The 21,366-nt window shown below is 38.3% G+C and overlaps 1 protein-coding gene across 1 annotated transcript; it reads left to right on the forward strand.

Moving 5' to 3' along the window:
* Positions 1–15,224: 15,224 nt before the first annotated feature.
* LOC111907327 (protein FAR1-RELATED SEQUENCE 5-like) lies at positions 15,225–18,254 on the forward strand. Its single transcript, XM_023903094.2, has 9 exons — positions 15,225–15,386; positions 15,493–15,565; positions 15,648–15,880; positions 16,107–16,434; positions 16,517–16,776; positions 16,904–17,326; positions 17,446–17,547; positions 17,651–17,903; positions 17,983–18,254. The coding sequence occupies exons 1-9, from the start codon at positions 15,225–15,227 to the stop codon at positions 18,252–18,254; spliced, it is 2,106 nt and encodes a 701-aa protein (XP_023758862.2).
* The last annotated feature ends 3,112 nt before the right edge of the window (positions 18,255–21,366 follow it).

The raw sequence follows: 21,366 nt of genomic DNA on the forward strand, positions 1-21,366 counted from the left end.
ATTTACCTTCTTGTCGGGAAACTTCTTTATTACCAAGTTTAATTATCGTAAGTGTAAGTTCAAACCTTATATCTCTGATATATATGATATAATGTCAGAAAAAATTGGTAGACAATATGGCTTAACAATGTCGAGCTAAGATTATCGCGAAGTAAACATAGGGTTTGTCTCAGCCTTGGCTACGTAATCTGATATCCTAACGACTATGTTCCCCTTTTTCGTGCAATCTTTCCAGCATTGGATCCTACAATTCCCTATGAAGCTCGTTGACAACCCCTTTAATCTATCTTCATCTTGGATGGACGCTTAGATTGAGACCTAGGACTAATCTTCCTGTTGGTTTTACTGCAGTAAGACTCACATTAAAAAGTTAGTCGGGGAGGGAGGGAGGAGGCATACCGAAATTCCTCACTGAGATGACTAGATAGCCTATTGACCAGATCGCACTAGTGGAGCGATTCAAAACTTCTTTGGAGCGAATTCCTTTGAAATGATTAAATTTTTTTATTATTTATCCGGTCCAATCAATATAATGATATATTATTAATTATATACCCTATTTAAAATATAACAAAATAAATTAAATCATACATTCCTTAAATTTAAGGATTATGATTGACATTACTTAAAACTATATTTGATTATTTTAAATGGAAAATAACAAAACATTTTTATTAGTTTTGTTTCAAACTTTAAATATCAGTTTTTTTTTATGAATAAAACACAATATAAAGATAAAAAAAATCTAAAACTGTTGTGATAATTAATAAATAAAGCACGCTATAAACACAAAAATGTGCAATTCAGTAATAATCGTAAATGAATAATGCACTTTTGTAATCATATAAATAAATATGTAATCATAAATGACTCAATCACAAAGTAAAATAATAAAATTTCAATAGATTATAATCAAAATGAACAAATATTTCCACTCTTCCATTGAATCTGATGTTGTTTTGGACAAATTACAAACCTGAACCGAATTGTAATTAATAACGATCAATAGGTTTTTTGTCATATATATATATATATATATATATATATATATATATATATATATATATATATATATATATATATATATATATATATATATATATATATATATATATATTTTGTAGCATCTAGATCCTGGTACGTATAATTTATCTAAGTATTTTACATTTTTAGCCTTGGACTTGGCGAGTTGTATGCCCGACTCGCCGAGTGGAGACGGGTTTGGGAGCACATTTAAGTTGGCGACTCGGCGAGTCCACATTCTGGACTCGGCGAGTCCCCGCTGTCTAGGTTTGCTACTACCTGATATGTTTCTATGCTGGCATGATATGTATATGTGATGGTAGTAGAGTTCGGCTGTTAGGACCGAATGGTAGGTCAGACACCCCAGATATGTCTGACAATATGTGATGATATGTTTATATGCTGGCATGATATGTTATATGTGATAGTGGTAGTAGGAGGGGAATAGTCCCCAAGCCCGACCGTTAGGGCCGAAGGGTAGATCGGACACCCCAGATATGTCTGATAATATGTTATGTTTTGATATATGTGATAGTAGCAGTACGGGGTGAAATAGTCCCCGAGGATCGGTTGTTAGGACCGATGGGTAGTCAGCACCCCAGAACGGCTTGACATAGGTAGGTCGGCATCCCAGAATGGTCGTACCGAGTAGGTCAGGCACCCCAGAATTGTCCGACAGTGTGTATGATATGTGATTGTATGGTATGTGGTAAGATGGGGGAACTCACTAAGCTTCGTGCTTACAGTTTTCAGTTTTGGTTTCAGGTACCTCTTCTTCGAAGGGGAAGGAGCCGGCACGGTAGCGGTACATCACACACACGCCTTGTATTCCACACTATGGGATCTTCCTGGGGATTTGTACTCTGACAGTATTATGTTTTATAAAATGGTTTCCAGACAAGCAACATCCTTTAGGAAATGATATGATCCGTGAATGTTTTATTTCTAATGTTTTGCAAAGTGTATGTTTTAAAAATGAAATTTTTGGCTCACATTTTTGGGACGTTAAAAGTTGGAATCAAAGCCCTGGTTTGAGGGATTCAGACACGCCTTCGGGGGTGTCTGAACTCAAATCAAGGGATTTAAAAGATTTTAAAGAAGAAAATATTTTCCGAAAAGCTAAGTAAAGAGTTTTAAGAAGGAACGAAGTGCGTGATGTGCGCGACCGGACGAGCTCAAGTAAGTATTCCCCAAAGTACCCATACCAGCTAATGTTATGTTTATCAGTTTCAGTAGAACAGCATGCTAGAATAGGACTAAGGATCTAGGAGTGATGCCTTATGTGCCTGCTTTATGTGCTTTAGTGTATGAAAATTGCATGCTAGAATTGAGTAGATAGCAAGAGCGACATCGCATCTGGCAAGTCGGGATCTCGCACACTGTCCTTCAAGGACTTCCGGGGCAGTGGTGCGCCGGATTTTCACGGGGTGAAGGACCCCATAGCTGCCAGACGATGGATTACAGACATTGAGTCTGCACAAATGATTAGCTTCTGCCCTGAGGGGTCGAAAGTGAGGTTTGCAGCAGGGTGTTTACGAGATCAAGCTAGGGATTGGTGGGAGTCCGTGGGTGACTTGTTGGGAGCCTCGACTGTCGAGGCTATGACTTGGTCGGACTTCGCGACCAGGTTCAGGGCAGAGTTTGCGCCAGCTGTCGAGCTTTAGCAGCTAGCCAGGGAGTTCTTGGATATGAGACAGACGATGGAGACTATGGCGGAGATCACTGCCAAGTTCCGGGAGAGGGCGTTACTGGTGCCCCAGTACGCGAGTGATGAGGATATGAGGAGGACCCGCTATCATGACATGCTACGAGCTGATATTCGGGAGCATGTCAGTTTTTCAGCTTGCCCTACCCTGGACTCTGTGATTGCCAGGGCAAGGGAGAGGGAGATAGATTTGGAGCACATCCGGAAGAGGAAGACAGAGGAGGGTCAGGCAGGAGGGGATTTGGGGAAGAAGCCCAAGGGACCAGATGGTAGGCCGAAAGGCCGGTCAGGACTGAGCCGCTGCAAGAAATGCGGCAGGCCTGATGAGGGGGCATGTAGGCTGGGATCTTCAGGTTGCTATAAGTGCGGCAAGACGGGGCACTTCAGCAGGGATTGTACCGCCCCTGCACTTGTGATTCAGACATCGGAGTTGTTGTGTTTCCACTGCAACCAGAGGGGCCACAAGAAGGCCAATTGCCCCCAGTTGACAGCATCAGCGCCGGCTAAGGCGCCAGCTCCAGCTACCCTTCGGATTAAAGATGGCCGACAGGTCAAGGCAGAGGCTCCAGTGGTGAGGAGTCGGGCATTTCAGCTGACTACCGAGGAGGCTCGCGCCGCAGCCGATATGGTGACGGGTATGATTCTTTCCCTCTATCTTATTTTTATGATGTTATGATATTTATCTGTGCTCTGTGTATATGCGTTAGGATCGTTCCATGTGAACGGAATTCCTGTTCAGGTGTTGTTTGACTCGGGTGCCACCCAATCATTTGTTTCCCTTTCGCTTAGCAAGAGGTTTACTGAGTCTTCAGGCATGTTGGATTTCCCTTTAGAGGTAGAGATCGCCGATGATCGATCGGTGCGAGCGTCAGTAGTATTCAGGGATTGTGTCCTAAGGTTATTTGAGGAGCGCTATTTGGTGGATTTGGTTCCGATCCCTTTGCGAGGGAACAAGGTGATTATAGGCATGGATTGGTTGAGCCCTAATGGGGTGGTGATAGATTGCGCACAATAGTTAGTATGGATCAGGACCCCAAGTGGGGGAGAGTTGGTGATCCATGAAGAGAGGCCACAACATGGACCCACAGTATGTTCAACAGCGAGAGCTAGGCGCTAACTTCAGCGGGGTTGCGCAGGATATGTCGCGTATGTTATGGATACCCGTGATGCGGGTAAGGCGACGGTGAGTGAGGTTCCAGTGGTGCGAGACTACGCTAATGTGTTCCCGGAGGAGCTTCCTGGAATACCTCCAGAGCGTCAGGTAGAGTTCAGGATCGACCTCGTTCCTGGTGCGGCTCCGATAGCCAAGGCACCCTATCGGTTGGCTCCTCCCGAGATGCAGGAGTTGTCTACGCAGCTGCAGGAGCTGCTAGACAAGAGATTTATTCGACCGAGCAGTTCACCCTGGGGAGCCCCGATCCTATTTGTGAAGAAGAAGGACGGGTCGCATCGGATGTGTATAGATTACCGGGAGCTGAATAAGGTAACGGTGAAGAACCGTTACCCACTCCCGAGGATTGATGATCTCTTTGACCAGTTACAGGGAGCATCTTGGTTCTCCAAGATTGATTTGCGTTCAGGTTATCATCAGATGAGTGTCAGAGAGGAGGATGTACAGAAGACTGCATTTCGGACGCGTTATGGCCATTATGAGTTCGTGGTGATGCCGTTTGGGCTCACCAATGCTCCTGCCGCGTTCATGGGCCTCATGAACCCCGTGTGTAGACCGATGCTAGATCGGTCTGTGATAGTTTTCATTGATGACATCTTGGTTTATTCCAAGATGCAGGAGGAGCACGATGAGCATCTGAGAGAGGTTTTGGAGACCTTGAGGAGGGAGAGCTTGTATGCCAAGTTCTCCAAATATGAGTTTTGGTTGCGTGAGGTGCAGTTTCTTGGGCACCTCGTCAACCAGAACAGGATTTCAGTAGACCCGGCCAAGGTGGAGGCCGTGATGAGATGGGAGGTTGCGAAGTCTCCATCCGAGATTCGGAGTTTCCTAGGATTAGCAAGCTACTATCGGAGATTCATTCAGGATTTCTCCAAGATAGTCGTACCCCTGACACGGTTGACTAGGAAAGTCATGGTCTTTCGATGGGGGCCTGAACAGCAGGCAGCGTTCGAGATTCTGAGGCAGAGATTGTGCGAGGCGCCAATCTTAGCCCTTCCGAAGGGTGTAGAGGATTTCGTGGTATATTGTGATGTGTCTATCTTGGGCTTAGGTTCAGTATTGATGCAGAGGGGACATGTCATCGGTTATGCCTCGAGGCAGCTGAAGCCTCACGAGGCGAACTACCCGACGCATGATTTAGAGTTGGGGGCGGTGGTCTTCGCCCTCAAGATTTGGCGGCATTACCTCTATGGGGTTCGATGTACCATTTACACGGACCACAAGAGTTTGAGGTACCTCATGGATCATCCGAATCTAAACATGAGGCAGCGTCGGTGGTTGGACGTGGTGAAGGATTATGATTGCGAGATCCTTTATCACCCGGGGAAGGCCAACGTGGTGGCCGATGCACTTAGCCGTAAGGCGGCACCAATCAGGGATGTGTGTATGAGGATGACGGTGGTGACTCCACTGTTAGAGCAGATTCGGGAAGCTCAACAGGAGGCTATGAAGGAGGAACATCGGAAGAGTGAGCGAATAGTGGGTCAAGTCACCTCCTTCGATTATGATAGCCGAGGATTATTGACACTACACCGTAGGGTGTGGGTGTCGTACCACGGAGGAGTGCGCCAGATCTTGATGGAGGAGGCGCACAAATCCTGATTCTCTATCCATCCAGGGGCGACGAAGATGTGTAGGGATCTTCGTCTAGACTATTGGTGGCCCTGCATGAAGCGGGATGTGGCGTGGTACGTCGAGCGGTGTTTGACCTGCAGGAAGGTCAAGGCCGAGCATCAGAGATCGCACGACAAGATATAGCCGTTGGATATCCCGTTGTGGAAATGGGAGGATATTACGATGGATTTTATCACAAAGCTTCCCCGGACGGCGTGAGGAGTAGATTCGATTTGGGTCATCGTGGATCGGTTGACCAAGAGCGCCCATTTTATTCCGATTCAGGAGAGTATCTCGGCCGAAAAGTTAGCCGATATCTATATCAGGGAGATAGTGGTGCGGCACGGGGTGTCAGTGTCAGTGATATCAGACCGAGATGTGTGGTTCACTTCCAGATTTTGGAAGAGGTTTCATGATGAGTTGGGCACTAGCCTGCATTTTAGCACCGCCTTTCACCCGCAGACGGATGGTCAGAGCGAGGAACCATCCAGACTTTGGAGGATATGTTGCGGGCATGCGTGCTAGACTTCGGTGGTAGCTGGTATACCTATCTTCCCTTAGCTGAGTTCTCGTACAACAACAGCTACCACGTGAGTATTGACCGTCCCCCATTCGAGATGTTGTACGGACGGAGGTGCAGGACCCCGATATGTTGGGGTGAAGTTGGCCAGAGGGTCATGGGGAGCACCGAAGTGGTGCTCAAGACGACCGAGAGAATCCAGCAGGTTCGAAGCAGGCTGCAGACTGCGCAGAGTCGGCAGAAAAGTTACGCCGACAAGCGCCGGTCAGACCTGGAGTTTCAGGTTGGGGATATGTTTCTCCTGAAAGTATCGCCTTGGAAGGGCGTCATTCGATTCAGGAAGCGGGGCAAGTTGGGCCCAAGATTCATTGGTCCGTTCAGGGTTGTAGCCCGGGTGGGCAAGGTGGCATATAGGCTGGATCTGCCAGCCGAGCTCAGTCAGCTCCACAGCACCTTCCATGTCTCCCAGCTACGGAAGTGCCTAGTGGATGATTCAGCAGTGGTGCCGCTAGAGGATATACAGGTTGATGACAGCCTGAATTACATTGAGTGCCCAGTCGCAATCCTGGACCGGAAGTCGAAGGATCTGATGAACAAGAGGGTGGAAATAGTAAAGGTGCAATGGTAGCACCGAAAGGGTTCGGAATGGACTTGGGAGCCAGTGGAAGAAATGATGGAGCATTACCCCGAGCTGGTTCAGGATCGAGCAGCAGACTTCGAGGACGAAGTCTAAAATAAGTGGGAGAGATTTGTAGCACTTGGATCCTGGTACGTAAAATTTATCTAAGTATTTTACATTTTTAGCCTTGGACTTGGCGAGTTGTAGGCCCGACTCGCCGAGTGGAGACGAGTTTGGGAGCACGTTTAAGTTGGCGACTCGGCGAGTCCCCACTGTCTGATGAAACCCAAAATTCCAAGGGTTTGCACCCTATTTAAACCAACCTTATGCGCCCCAACCTCGCCCCTTCACCCTCAGAGCTCCCAACATCGTTCAAAACCTTATTCCTTGTGAGATTGAAGTGCTTTGGTGTGCTTCTTGAAGATTTTGAGAAGAAAGAAGAGTAGATCAAGAAGAAAAGAAGGAGGCCAGGCATCCTTGTGTTATCTCAGTGATTTCCTTGAGGTATAACTCAATTTCCCTCTGTTTCCATGCTTATAGTCCCTTATAGCTCCATTAGAGTCCTTCTTGAGCCATTTCCAAGCTTGGGTATGATTTAAGATCTATAATAAGTTGATTAACCTTTAGATCTAGGCATGATTGAGCTCCAGGAGCTCGGATCTACTGCCTTAATGGAGCCATATTGCATGAGAGCCCTAGATCTACTCTTTTAGTGCATTTTGAGCCCTAAAACCTTCATTGGTGTTTATTTACACGTAAAGTTGGAAACTTTACGTGTTAACTAGGCCCTAGAAACCCAGATCAATGTATGGCATGAGTTGGATTCAAGCAAAATCAAATATTTAGTGTTTGCATGCGATAGACTCGGCGAGTGGAGTCACGAGTCCCCGAGTTTTCCCTTTTGTGTTTGCGGAGTGGAGTAGTGAGTCATTGGGTGTGACTCAGTGAGTCCGAAGCCAGACTCACCCAGGAAGGAACTCGGCGAGTCAATGCCCTGACTCGGCGAGTCCAAGGCAATCTTCTTGCCTCAAGAACAGACACGGCGAGTTGTTCATACAACTCGGCGAGTCTCAGCATAGCATGTTCTTCGGATGAAGATGAACTCGGCGAGTTGTTCATATAACTCGGCGAGTAGGATGAAGGACTATTAGACCTTAGATTAAAAGGAAAACTCGTCGAGTCAACGCCTAACTCGATGAGTAGAGACGGGGTTATGGTCAGACAAAGGGATAGGGACTCGGCGAGTTGGCAGGCAACTCGGCGAGTCGGGTCAACTGGAAGTTGACTATGACTTTGACCCTTGGCTCGGTCTGGGGTAAATGGTCATTTTACCCTGAGGTCGATTAGCAGTATTTGACTGGGTGTTTTGTGGGGATTTTAGCCGGAGGACTTTCGGGACAGCAGTAGCAGAAGACAGTCAATTCCCACGCAGATCAGCAGCTACTTTAAGGTGAGTTACCTTCTAGTAGCGGTGGGTCTACGGCCATAATGTCGGCCCACCAGTAGGAGTTGTACATTAGATGATTGTCTTTGTGATATCATCTAGGTTTGCTACTACCTGATATGTTTCTATGCTGGCATGATATGTATATGTGATAGTAGTAGAGTTCGGCTGTTAGGACCGAATGGTAGGTCAGACACCCTAGATATGTCTGACAGTATGTCATGATATTTTTATATGCTGGCATGATATGTTATATGTGATAGTGGTTGTAGGAGGGGAATTGTCCCCAAGCCCGGTCATTAGGGCCGAAGGGTAGATCGGACACCCCAAATATGTCTGATAATATGTTATGTTATGATATATGTGATAGTAGCAGTAGGGGTGAAATAGTCCCCGAGGATCGGTTGTTAGGACCGATGGGTAGTCAGCACCCCATAACGGCTTGACACGGGTAGGTCGGCACCCCAGAATGGCCGTACCGGGTAGGTCGGGCACCCCAGAATTGCCCGGCAGTGTGTATGATATGTGATTGTATGGTATGTGGTAAGATGGGGGAACTCACTAAGCTTCGTGCTTACAGTTTTCAGTTTTGGTTTCAGGTACCTCTTCTTCGAAAAGGAAGGAGTCGGCACGGTAGCGGTACATCACACACACACCTTGTATTCCGCACTATGGGATCTTCCTGGGGATTTGTACTCTGACAGTATTATGTTTTATAAAACGGTTTCCAGACAAGCAACATCTTTTATGAAATGATATGATCCGTGAATGTTTTATTTCTAATGTTTTGCAAAGTGTATGTTTTAAAAATGAAATTTTTGGCTCGTATTTTTGGGACGTTATATATACATACATATATATATATATATATATATATATATATATATATATATATATATATATATATATATATATATATATATATAGTTAGGTTCAATTGTTTCCAACAAGTATTGTGTGCATGTGTGCACCAATCACAATTTAGCAATTTATTTATTATTTATTTAAATATGTAAGGGTAATCATGTAATCTTTCATTTTAATGCCTTATTTAGTCTGATTTTTATCCCTTTATATTAGGCAATGATTTATGATTCCTGTTTTATTTATTAGCTTCATTATAAATCCGATTGAAATGTATTCCACACACAGGCACACAATTCTCGATTCCAAATTCCGTATTTCACACACAGATAACAATTTTCGACTACCAAATCTGCTTATTCTTTGAATCGATGGAGTTTCAATCTGGAAGTCGCAAGCAAGTATTTGTTTTTATTCTTTGAATTTTTTTTCTAATGTTTTGCCATATGCATATGTATCAACTCTTTTAATCTTTCAGGATAATGATGATCAGAATACCCTCAAGGATCTGGGCGATGTCAATGATCCCAAGAATCGTGTAAATTCTTATGTGAATGCTAAAAGAAGATGTAAAATATGCTTTGGATTATTTGGTCATGACAGCAGGAACTGTCCTTTCGCATTGAAGAAAACATAGAACTACTAGAAATTCATCAGCATTGGACGATTTTAGATATTATTATGTTTGATTTAATTAAAGATTATGTTTTTGATGAACTACATGGTATTATTTCAGTAAAATAAAATTTTGTTTGATGAAATTTACGTTTGTCTATCTTATATATTTATGTTATTACATTGTTTTTTGTTTTTCTGATATATGTTTGTTTAGAGAATTAGAATTATCCAGTTATCATTCATACACAATTATATACATCTCATTCCGACAGAATATATAAAAAAACTTCTTCAATACATTTAAGAAAATATGTTTCACGGTCCATAAAATCAAAACACATAATGTCAACAATAAACACTACTAGAAAAACAGCCTTTTACGACGCTCATTGCGCATCGTAAAAGGCTCAGACGACGCGCAAATGCGCGTCAAGGAAGGCCCTATCATAAAGAGAGACGACGCGCATTTACGATGCTCGTTTCCGACGCGCAATTACGACGCACGTTTACGACACGCAATGCGTATCAAGGAAGGCCCTGTCATAAAGGAAGACGACACGCATTCGCGTGTCGTAACTTTACGACGCGCGTGTTAATGACACGCAATGCGTATCAAGAAAGCCCCTGTCAAGAAAGGCCATGTCATAAATGAAGATGACACACATTTTTGCGTATCGTAAATTTAAATATTTAAAAATATATATATTTATATATTTATTAATTTTTAAATTAAATTTGCATTTAATATGTCATAATAGAAATAAAATACCATATACAAAAAAATACAATCCATTGCATAAACTTTAATGTCATTCAATTCTATTTCTTACAATATATAAATTTGCATTCATCTAATCTACTCTATGTTTCATACTAACAATTGAAATGAAGAATACAACACTTGCATTTTCAGCATCTTATCTCTTTCGGCTTGAGCTTTCTTTTCCACTTCTAACTCGAGAGCTATTCGCTTTCATCAACCCTGTAAACACAACACAAAATCACTTGTCATTTTCATTATACTTTTATGTTTACTAGTCAATCCTTCAACTTTCTTTACTAATTAGATTCACCTGGAACCAATATTGCTGATGTTTACTAGTCAATCCTTCAATCTATCATATGAAGTATGAAAAATATGAACAATAGGAAATGGAAGTTCAAAATCCTAACCAAAAATCCCAGATATATAACATTATGCCCTCCTGGTGCTTGTCCTCCTGACAACACAACTCCTATCTTCAAGGCAGATCCTGATTCATTAGATTCACCTAGCACCAAATCAGAAAAGAAAACCAACCAAACCATTACATTGATGTGATTTGCATTTATCCCTACAATTTAACTTTAATAGCATTAAAAAAAATATGTTCAAACAGATCCACCATTGGGGAGAGAAGGAAATGGTGAATGTGTTTCTTGGGATGAATGATACAAGAGAGAGCCTAAATTTATACTAGAGCCTACCTCACTAAACAAGGAAAATACATAACAAGAAAAGATAAGCATTAACTTTACAACTAATTTACAGCCAATATACAATAAGAGTTTAATGAAAAAATAAATTCCACAGTTGAGAATCACGTAACTGAGACAAGCGATAGACGTGTGTTCCAAGCTGATCCAAAAGGGAAGATGGGTAATTTTACCAACAAAAAGGGCATTACTGATGAAAAGTGTGCTACCCTTATTTTAGAAGACAGATCCTTAGATGAATCTGCTTGATGCTCTTGGCCACGACCACTAAAGACATCAGCCCATAACGAAGGAATATCAAACACCTGGTCTTCCATCTCCTGTACACCTCATGCAACAGTTTTCAGTTTTCAGAATCAAGAATTACTATAACGCCACTGAAGAAGAATAACAGTTATACCTCCTTTGGCATGGAAGACAACAAGGATGAAAGAATTATCCATCTAGCTTCTTTTTCAACTATAGCAACCACATGGTTCCGGCAAAAAGCAATAAAATACCTAACGTCTCTGCATCCTCACCTGCCTTGAAGCACAGTGGAATAATCCCCATACCAACAAAATTACTCCTATGAATCCTCTCAAAACTTTTTTCTATCACCGCTTTCACCCCATGTAACATTGGTCCCTTTGCAGCCAAGTCCCTTGAACTCCCATTTCCATATTCTGCACCCACCAAGACAACAGTATCCTACCCCGCTTCTTTGTGCCTCTGTTTGTAATTAACATTCAAATCACAAATGGCTTCAAAACTTTTGTCGGTTTTTATTTATTAGAAAATCATTCTTTTTTAGGTTGTACCTAGAAAAAGGTGACAGACCACAAGGACCATTCTTGAAATTTACTAAAATAAATAAAATGAGTTATGTGACATACCATTGCAACGTCAAACACGGAAAGCATCTGCTTCAGCTTGTTTAGATTCTTCCCCTTTTGGGTGGTTTTCATCGCCTTAACACAGAATCATTTATAAGTTAGTAATAAAAAAATTATTAATGTATATTTCATATTTTGATATAAGAATCTTTGATGTAATACCTTCCCAAATGACACATTTTCTCTTAGTGCCTTCAGTGTATCTGCTAAAGGGCATATTGTGCGTTCAGTGTATCTACGCTCCTGTTAATCAATATAAATTAAAAGCAATAAAAATCTTATTCTTCATTGGCGGAAGGATCCCATTCATGTTCCACAACCACGTTACGTTCACAGATTCCTACAAAACCGGAATTCCAAATTCCATTCTATGGCATAATTGGTTTCCAAACGCATAAAATCCAATTCCGCCAATGTTTGGAAGGAATTCATATCCATTTCTTCCCTATTTGTTAAAACAATAAAATACCCCAATTATTTATTTCAAACGACGATGTAGAGACCAAAAAGTACATCACTTTATGACTTGTGATTGCAATTTGCAAACAAGGAAATAATAAACTGATATATGAAAAAAGGAACACCAACCATCATATGGAGTATTAGGGGCACGACACACACATTCCTTTATATCACTGGCAATAAACCTCTGTAACAATAATAATTATCATCATAACAGCAACAACAACAACAACAACAACAACAACAATAATAATAATAATAATAATAATAATAATAATAATAATAATTATGATTATAACAATTTTGAAAAGGAATTTCCAATCCATATAATAACAAACCTGGCAATAAAGTCTATAGCTTTCAGTTGTGTTAGGGAAATCAAGATCCACAGTCTGTAAACATCAAAGCCATCAATGCATAATTTATAGAAAACTGCCACATAATTATATGAAATTTATAGTGAGGAAAAAAATTTAATTATTTAATACGCTATATTGTGTGCAGAAAAAGATAACACTAATATGAGTTTTGAGTTTTGGTTGTAAATGACTAAAATACTATTTCTAACAAGGTAATTAAACTAATTTTACCATTACTAATAAGACAAACCAACCAATAGCCGATCTGATCCTATATCACAAAACTGAACAAATAACTAAAATCAAATGAAGGTTTTACCTGCAGCTCCCAAAAGCATGATGCAAGGCATGACGGAGGCAACTCAGTTGCCCTACATGATAAAATAGTCAGAAGCAAACAAAATGAATATTTTCATTTTTTTAGTAATAATATGGTACTGTGATGAGTTTAAATCGAGAATGAAGGGATCCTTTGTCTCTGATATAAGGTGATGAAGAACACCTGCTTTCATGTGATCTAATTAATTACCAATGCATGAATAAAATTGATAATGATGAACAAGACTACAACGATTCTGTATTTGAAGCTCATTTACATGGCTACCCAACCAAACACCAACACAAGTGGAAACATCCGACAAAAAGAAGCAAGAATATACTTTGACCGTTCATGTGGGCCTAAAACCCTCCAATTGCAATTCCCGTGATAAAAAAAAGATCTAGCTACCTCAACTGCCATTTTCTTTTCCTTTTAAATCATAACCATAACCAATCATTCTTGATTGGTAATCCATCAAATCGTGTTATTTGGCATGAGAGAGAGAGGTTAGATGGCTAGGATCTCTATCCCACAGTGAAGAAGGTGTGCGACCAAACCACCAACATCGATTAATCCTAATTTTGAAAACAACAAACCACTAAATTAGAAAATTCCAACCCTAATACCCCCTAAAATTGATTTCTTAGATAGAACCTGCAACTATTTATAGTGAGAAGGAGATGAAAAGCAAGAACGATAGAATAGAATACGACGTGAGGAAGAAGAGGTTCAGAGGGTCGTAAGCGTCAAGAATCATTGCCAATCGAACCAAAAAACAAAAATACCTTATTATTTTACCCAGGTGTAAGAAGTCGGAGGGGCGACCCAGCTACACTGAAGGATCGGTGGAGTAAAAGGGGATGAAAGACTAGCAAGTAGCTTTGGGGGAAACGCCATAGGAAAACCCACCGTGAAGTCTTCTACCTCAGCGTGAGGTCACAACCTGGCAGCCAAGCTTCACCACCGTATACGTTAAAAGATGCCGCCCCGCATATATATATATATATATATATATATATATATATATATATATATATATATATATATATATATATATATATAGCTCATTAAGAAATAGAATTAGGGTTCTTATCTGGTATTATCGGACAGAGGAACCACCGCCACAAACCACCATCTCCAAAACCTTCTGCAAAAAAATTGATCAAAACCATACCAGATCGACGATGGTAGTTGATTCCAAATGAACGAAACTGTATCATAGAACGAAACCTGCAAATGAGGTCTAGGGTTTACATAGAAAGGCAAGTCTATTGTTGCCTTGATCGACGAACGACCGGGAATAGCAAGTAACGATGGTCGAAGTGAGAGGGAAGAAGTAGGCGGCGTCGATAATTAGGGCAAGAGGGAAAGGAGAAAAAAGGAAGGCGGGGTTTTTAATTTTTTAGGATTTCATTTTCCCCCTGGCTGTTAAAAGATGGAACGCACGTTCCATTAAAATTTATAAAGCGACATCCTTAGATGACACGCATCTTGATATAGGTGCCCTCCGTGTTTTTTTTTTTTTTTGTGCTAGACACTAATTTAGGGGCACGCAATAATGCGTGACATAAATTCTTAATTTTTTTTAAGAGATGACACCTTTTTAATGTCACTCTCTTTTGCGTAACATAAATCAACGAGTGTCGTGGTTTGCGCGTTGTAAAAGGGTCTTTTTCTTGTAGTGAAATTGTGTAAACAATGAGAATACAACGATTTTAACTTAAACATTTTCAAAATTCAAGTCTTTTAGTCATCCATTTTGATATAACATTCTAGTGGAATTATTTGAAAATATCACATATTAAAGACTTTTATTAGCCATTTATACATATTATTCTAATAGAATAATATATAGACAATACGCTATGTAGAGTTTTATAATCCATGTTTACACATTCTAATGGAATTATGTACTAAATAAATTGTTTTGCATATTATTTTTTAAGATAAAAAAATATTGTTTAGTAATTAATATAGTAAGATATGAATATTTTTTTATCTTTAGTATGTTTTAAAACAGAATCAAATCGGAATCATTATTTATTTATCAAATAATCCCTAGGATCAAGCCTTTTAATTTGCATAGTATCCGTGTTCAGCCCTATTTCTTTTCTATGTCAGTTTATCATACTTTATTTTTTCATATTCCATAGCTATGGGCGATGAAGTACCAGATGTCAACACTCATATTTATCAGGAACAATATTTTGCTAGTGATGATGAAGATGGAATTGAAGATTTCGATTTTCCTGATAATGATACACTAAATGATAGCAGGTTTGAAATAGGAGAAAGCAGTAATTCTAATCTAGGTAAGGTTTTGAATCTTTTGTTTAATTTCTCATTGTCAATCAGGTTTTATACGTGTTGAAACATGTTTAACATTAAATGTTAATGTGTTTTCATTGATTAAACATACATAGGACGCAAATCATGTAGAAGACGAAAATCATTTGGTTGATGAAGATATAGAGGTTAATATTGATTTCACTGAAGGTACTAAATTATGTTCAGGATATTGAAATTATTACATACTATTTCTGTCAGAATAATTATTTTCTTCATGTGTTTTAAACAGGACAATCACATGATACACATGATTACGTTTCACCTGGTGGCACATTGTATTGGACCCCGATTGTTTCAGACGATATCAAACCAAAAGTGACATCAAAATTTGATTCATATGAAAAAGTTGTAGCAATGTACAGAAACTATGCATTAGAATCTGGCTTTGATGTCAGGCTTGGAAGAGTCAAAAAACGAAAAATGGGATTATTACATATAGACATTTGGTATGAAATCGGGAAGGTAATCCAAATACTAGTAAAGTAGATACTCTGGACATTCAGCATAATAAAACTCAAAGAAGGAAAGATTTATTTAGGAGGAATTGTAAAGCGAAAGTTGTTTTAGATATAATTCCAGGTACTCTTAAATATGTCGTGAGTGATTTTATCGAACAACACAATCACGAGCTGTTTAGCAAGGGCAATATGTACTTATCTCGTTCAAAGAGAAAACTTGATTATCCCAGGAAATTTTCATTCATAATATGTCAACGCAAAATATTGGTCCTGTAAAAGCACATAGACCATACAGTGCTCTTCTGGTCGGTCCTTCGGTTCGAGGTGGATTGGTTTCTGATTTCAAGAATGTTAGGAGAAATTTGAATTGTTACATAGGTGGGAGGGACGCAAAATTCCTTGTTGACAAGATGAATGACAGGAAGAAAAATGTCTCATCATTTACTTTTGAGTATAAAGTCTTGAACAAAAGATTGAATGCTCTATTCTGGGATGATGAAACAACAAAGTATAAGTACAATTCGTTCAGAGACGTTGTATCACTCGATGCCACATTCAGCATGAATAAGTATTTCTATTCTTTAATATTTTTACAAATATATTTTTTTCAGATATGTAAAATTATATATTTTTTTAATAGGTGTGATATGGTTTTTGTTCCGTTCACTGGCATTGATAACCACAAAAAAATGTGTAACATTTGGTGCTGGACTTTTAATTAAAGAAGATGGAGTTTCTTATGAATGGTTGCTTAGAGCTTTTTTGAAAGCTTTTAGAAAACAACCTCAATTGTTTATATCTGACCAAGATCCAGCTTTAAAGAAAGCTATTGATACCGTTTTCCCGTCGGCACATCATAGGTTATGTATGTGGCATATTACTAAGAAGTTGCCAAATAAGGTATGCACATAAAGACTATTATCCTTGCTTTGTTGTCATGGATATATTATGATTTACCTCAATTCTAACAGAATCAATTTCTTTATAAGATACTTTACTCCTCCTCATTACATATACATTTATACAGATTTTATCAATTGAAGATGCAGCCACCAATCAAAAATTCCGCAAGCGTTTTCACTCTATAATTTGGAATTATAAGTCGGAACCACATGACTTCGAAAATGTATGGCACACGATGTTAAAGGAGTTTAAAATTACAGATAATAGTTGTATGAATACCATGTATGGTATGCGAAGATATTGGATTCCTGCATTTTTCAAGCACATTCTAATGTCTGGTCTTATGCGAACTACATCACTGTCTGAAAGTCAGAATTGGTCATTCCAAACAACTACATTAACCGGTTCTTATCTTATCATGTTGATGATGACATTTGATTCAGTCATGGAACGACAAAGACATAATAAAATTCTCAATGATTTTAATACTGCCACAAATTTTCCTAAATTCATTACCCGTAGTCCGAATGAACCTCATGCTTCAAAGGTATATACACGCAAGATTTTCTATCAAGTTCAGAAGGAGATATCAAGAGCAAAAGATAATTTTTTCCAAAAAAAAATGTGAATTCTTCCAACGGTGTGGAAACAATTATCGTTTTGGAGAAAAAAAACAACATAACCACTATGCAACCAACTGATGTCGATGTTGATGAAAAAGACGAGGAATACAATTACGATTGTCTTATAAGAGATACTGAATACATGGTATATCTTTCTTTTTCACAAAAATAGTACATTTTATCCTTTGATTTAAATTTATAAATACCTACAACTAAAAACTTATCCTTACTCATGTTACATTGTACAGGTCACACACTCAACAAAAGACGGTTCATTCAAATGTACTTGTATGCATTTTGAACATGTCGGGATCTTATGCAGACACATATTTTGTGTGTTTAAGTACTATGGCATCGAACAACTTCCTGAAAAGTACATTCTAAAACGTTGGCGCAGGGATGTTATTCCAACAGAATTACTTAGAAGATGGTTCACTAATTCTTTTGACGATTCTAATTCCAACATGACTGCTATTGATATCTTCAACACAGTTGACCATTGTGTTTCTTTTCTTAGTCATGATGCAGCTAAATTGAAGTTATACCTTGACGAGCAAAATAAGTTGAAAAAAAATTGTAGATGATTGTCCAAATCATGAAGTACCAACCAGAATAGAACATTTCAACAAGCTTCTAGGCGTGGTAGTTCCTGATGTAGTATCTGATGTTAATGATATTCAGAATCCTTCAGATATTCGGAACAAAGGATGTGGCAGTCGTGGGAAAAGATTAAAATCTAAAAAAGAGATGATTGAAAAAGAAATCTCGAAACCGAAGACAAAGTGTACTATATGTAAACAGATGGCTCATCATGACAAAAGAAATTGTCCTTCAAATAACGTCCAAACATAGTTCTTTGTTTGTTAGTTTTTCAGTTTTATTAAAATTACATTTTCATTTTACGTTGGTCAATTCACATTCAATGTTATCTTTTACGTCTTTGAATAAAGTTTTCACTTTGACTATTAGTGACCATGCCCTTCTAATTACACATATTCATTCCAATACAATTTTATACTAATTTTTTCAGAATTACACATTTATACACACATTTACTTTAAAAATGGATACATTATACGTAAAAGCACATTTTCCATATACACCCCACTAATAGATGATGAATTATTACAACATACTCTATTATAATCATAATTGTAAAACAATTCTATCAGCATCAAAAAATTATAAACCACAACCTAGTCACAAAGTATTCACTTTCACTATTAGTAAACATGCCTCGGTCATTAAATATACTTATCTTTATGTTTTTTTATTTCTTAAAAATAAAAATATTCTGAAATACAAATATTTAGTAAACTCATTCTTTTCATACCTTTAATTATTTGTTACAATTTTTTCCATTTTTTTTTCAAATTCATTTTCATGTTCACTAGATGTTTTATTGCTTAATGAAGTATAAACATACTAAATACTAATTAAACATATTCATTCCAAAACACTTTTATACTGATTTTTACAGAATTACACATTTGTACACACATTTATTTTCAACAAAAAACCTTTATACCAAAAGTTATATTCCCAATATAAAGCCCATCATCAGAAAATGAAATATTACAAAATATTCTAATCGAATTAAAACATAAAAACCATTCTACCAGCATAAAAAAAATACTACATAAAAAAAAATACTACCCCCATACCTAGTCATAAAACCATTCTGCATTTTATTTTTCCAAATAGCCCACCAAAGAACTAACATTCACCTAATGATACTTTTACCAGAATGGGTTATTCAAAATTAAGAACGTAATCACTCATGACAGCATACAATGCATCAACACAACCTTTAACCCAAAACAAACATTACATTAGAACATATAATCTAACATATAGATACCAAATGTTCAAACCTTCTGACAGACAAAGTACTTTTCCCAAAAACACAAAAAAAAAAGTTTAAGCTACTGTCATGTCAGCATCTAACTTCAAAATACCAAACTACAACTTCAATTTCTTAGCGACGGCCCCTCGTTTTTCTCTTTTTCTTCCTAACTTCAGCTGACTGTTGTAGAATCATTGTTTGTTCCAAAATATCCTGCTTACGAAACGCTTCAAAATCTATAACTATCATACTCTTATACTTGTTGAAGTCAGCTGTCAACAGTCTTGCCATGTATTTCATTCTTAACTTAAGTATAGCAGTCACATCACCCGCCTTTTTACCTGTAAGCCCACACTCCCAACGCCTTTCACTTTCACCCATGTAACTTTCCATATGTCTCATTAGGTAGATTCCACAATCTGTTCCAGCCTGTTCTACCTGCCAAGATATGTTCATCACCCGCCCCGCCTTAAAACTTAAGGCTTTTGCCATTGGATGATGTTGTGATGTTAAGTAGTTGCAGAATAGTTTTTTCTGTCATTGAATACAACAAATACATCAAATATAGTTTATAACATTTTTTTATAATGAAAACAAAATGCTCAGAATATTATTCAGTATCTTACCACCAAATTTGGTACCATTCCATATTTCCTATCTAAGGTTCCTGTTCTCTTAACATGATCCACTATGTAGTATGAACTTGATCTCAGATCAAAGATCAGTAGGTAATACTTTGCATCATCAACTATTGGGAAGAAAACCTTGTACACAGTAAAAAAACAAGGTTAAATTAACATTAAGTGATGCAACAATTAATACACACACAATATACGTACAAGTGCAACATCTCTGAAACTTGGCTTCACATCAAATTTCTTAATGTAGATTTGCAACAGAGTAGCAAAAAGCCTACATTTCAGATCTTCCGTTTTTAATTCTTTCAGAATCTCTTCTGCTTGTAACCATCCACATCATCACAAAATTTTTATTCTAAAAAAATTAAACTACAATTTAAACATACTTTACAAAAAAAATTCCATACCACAATAGTTGTATCGAAGAAAAATCTTGACAGCGATGATTCATCCTTGTAGTTCTCCATTTTATTTAAAAACCCAGCCCAACAGTCAATTACTCTAGAATGTATAAACATTCCTTGATTAAATTGAAATGCAAAACCCTGGTGCAACACATGACCTGTTCCAATGTCCCAAATCTCATCCCTATACCACAAATTACATATAAAATCAATTTTCAAAAAATTACATTTTTTATTCTAAAAAAAATTAAACAATTCATATTACTTACCCATCATCTCTATTACATGCAAAAATTGAATTGCAAATTCCTGATTCATCCTTACTCAGTTTATCCCCAATCTTAACAATTCTTTCAATATATGGGGAATGGAATATCTTTGCCTTTTTAGGGATACGTTTTTCCCTTACTTCAATGTCAGCATCTTCTGCAGCATTCTCAACCTGTTCTCCTAAATTTATTCCAACCATATCTTCCCCCCTCAATCCTGACATTAGTTTTTCCTTCTATACACCTGTAACTCAGTTTCTTCCAACATCTGAATCATTTCATCATTCACTCCCGGAATTCGATGAAACTGGCTCATTGTTAAATCATTGTTGTTAACAGGGGTATTATAACTTACATCTTTCTCTATATTAACTTCACTGATTACCAATCCTCTAACAGGTGAAGTATTATCTCCATTGCCATCGACCATATCATTCATATTCACCTCATTATACCCATCTGAATCATTCACCTTTGTGTTGTTTGTGCCTTCATGATTTCCCCTAAAAAGCTCATTCATCTTTTCCAACCACTGTTTCAACAACACACTATCAGGGAACTTTTCCAATCCATCCTTCAACGCAACCTCCATAGTACTTTTTTCTGTTAGAATTAACCCATAACTATGCTCTAAAACAGCAGCATACGCCTGCAATACATATTATTACTTTTTAATTACACTACAAGAATATTTCAACAATTTTACTATCAGAATATTCACATATATTCTATCAGAATGTATGATCAAATTTAAAGTATAATAATCACAAACTAAATATTTATGCAACACAAAAATATAATTTTACC

The sequence above is a fragment of the Lactuca sativa genome, chromosome 3 (genome assembly GCF_002870075.4).
Source record: "Lactuca sativa cultivar Salinas chromosome 3, Lsat_Salinas_v11, whole genome shotgun sequence".
Lineage (NCBI taxonomy): Eukaryota > Viridiplantae > Streptophyta > Magnoliopsida > Asterales > Asteraceae > Lactuca > Lactuca sativa.

What these genes read in the sequence shown, in the direction of transcription:
- LOC111907327 (XM_023903094.2), top strand. Translation starts at nt 15,225, where the DNA reads ATGGGCGATGAAGTACCAGATGTCAACACTCATATTTATCAGGAACAA. An exon ending in TTTGGTATGAAATCGGGAAG is followed by an intron (nt 15,881 to 16,106) that starts GTAATCCAAATA and finishes TGATTATCCCAG; the next exon opens with GAAATTTTCATTCATAATAT. An exon ending in ATCACTCGATGCCACATTCA is followed by an intron (nt 16,435 to 16,516) that starts GCATGAATAAGT and finishes TTTTTTTAATAG; the next exon opens with GTGTGATATGGTTTTTGTTC.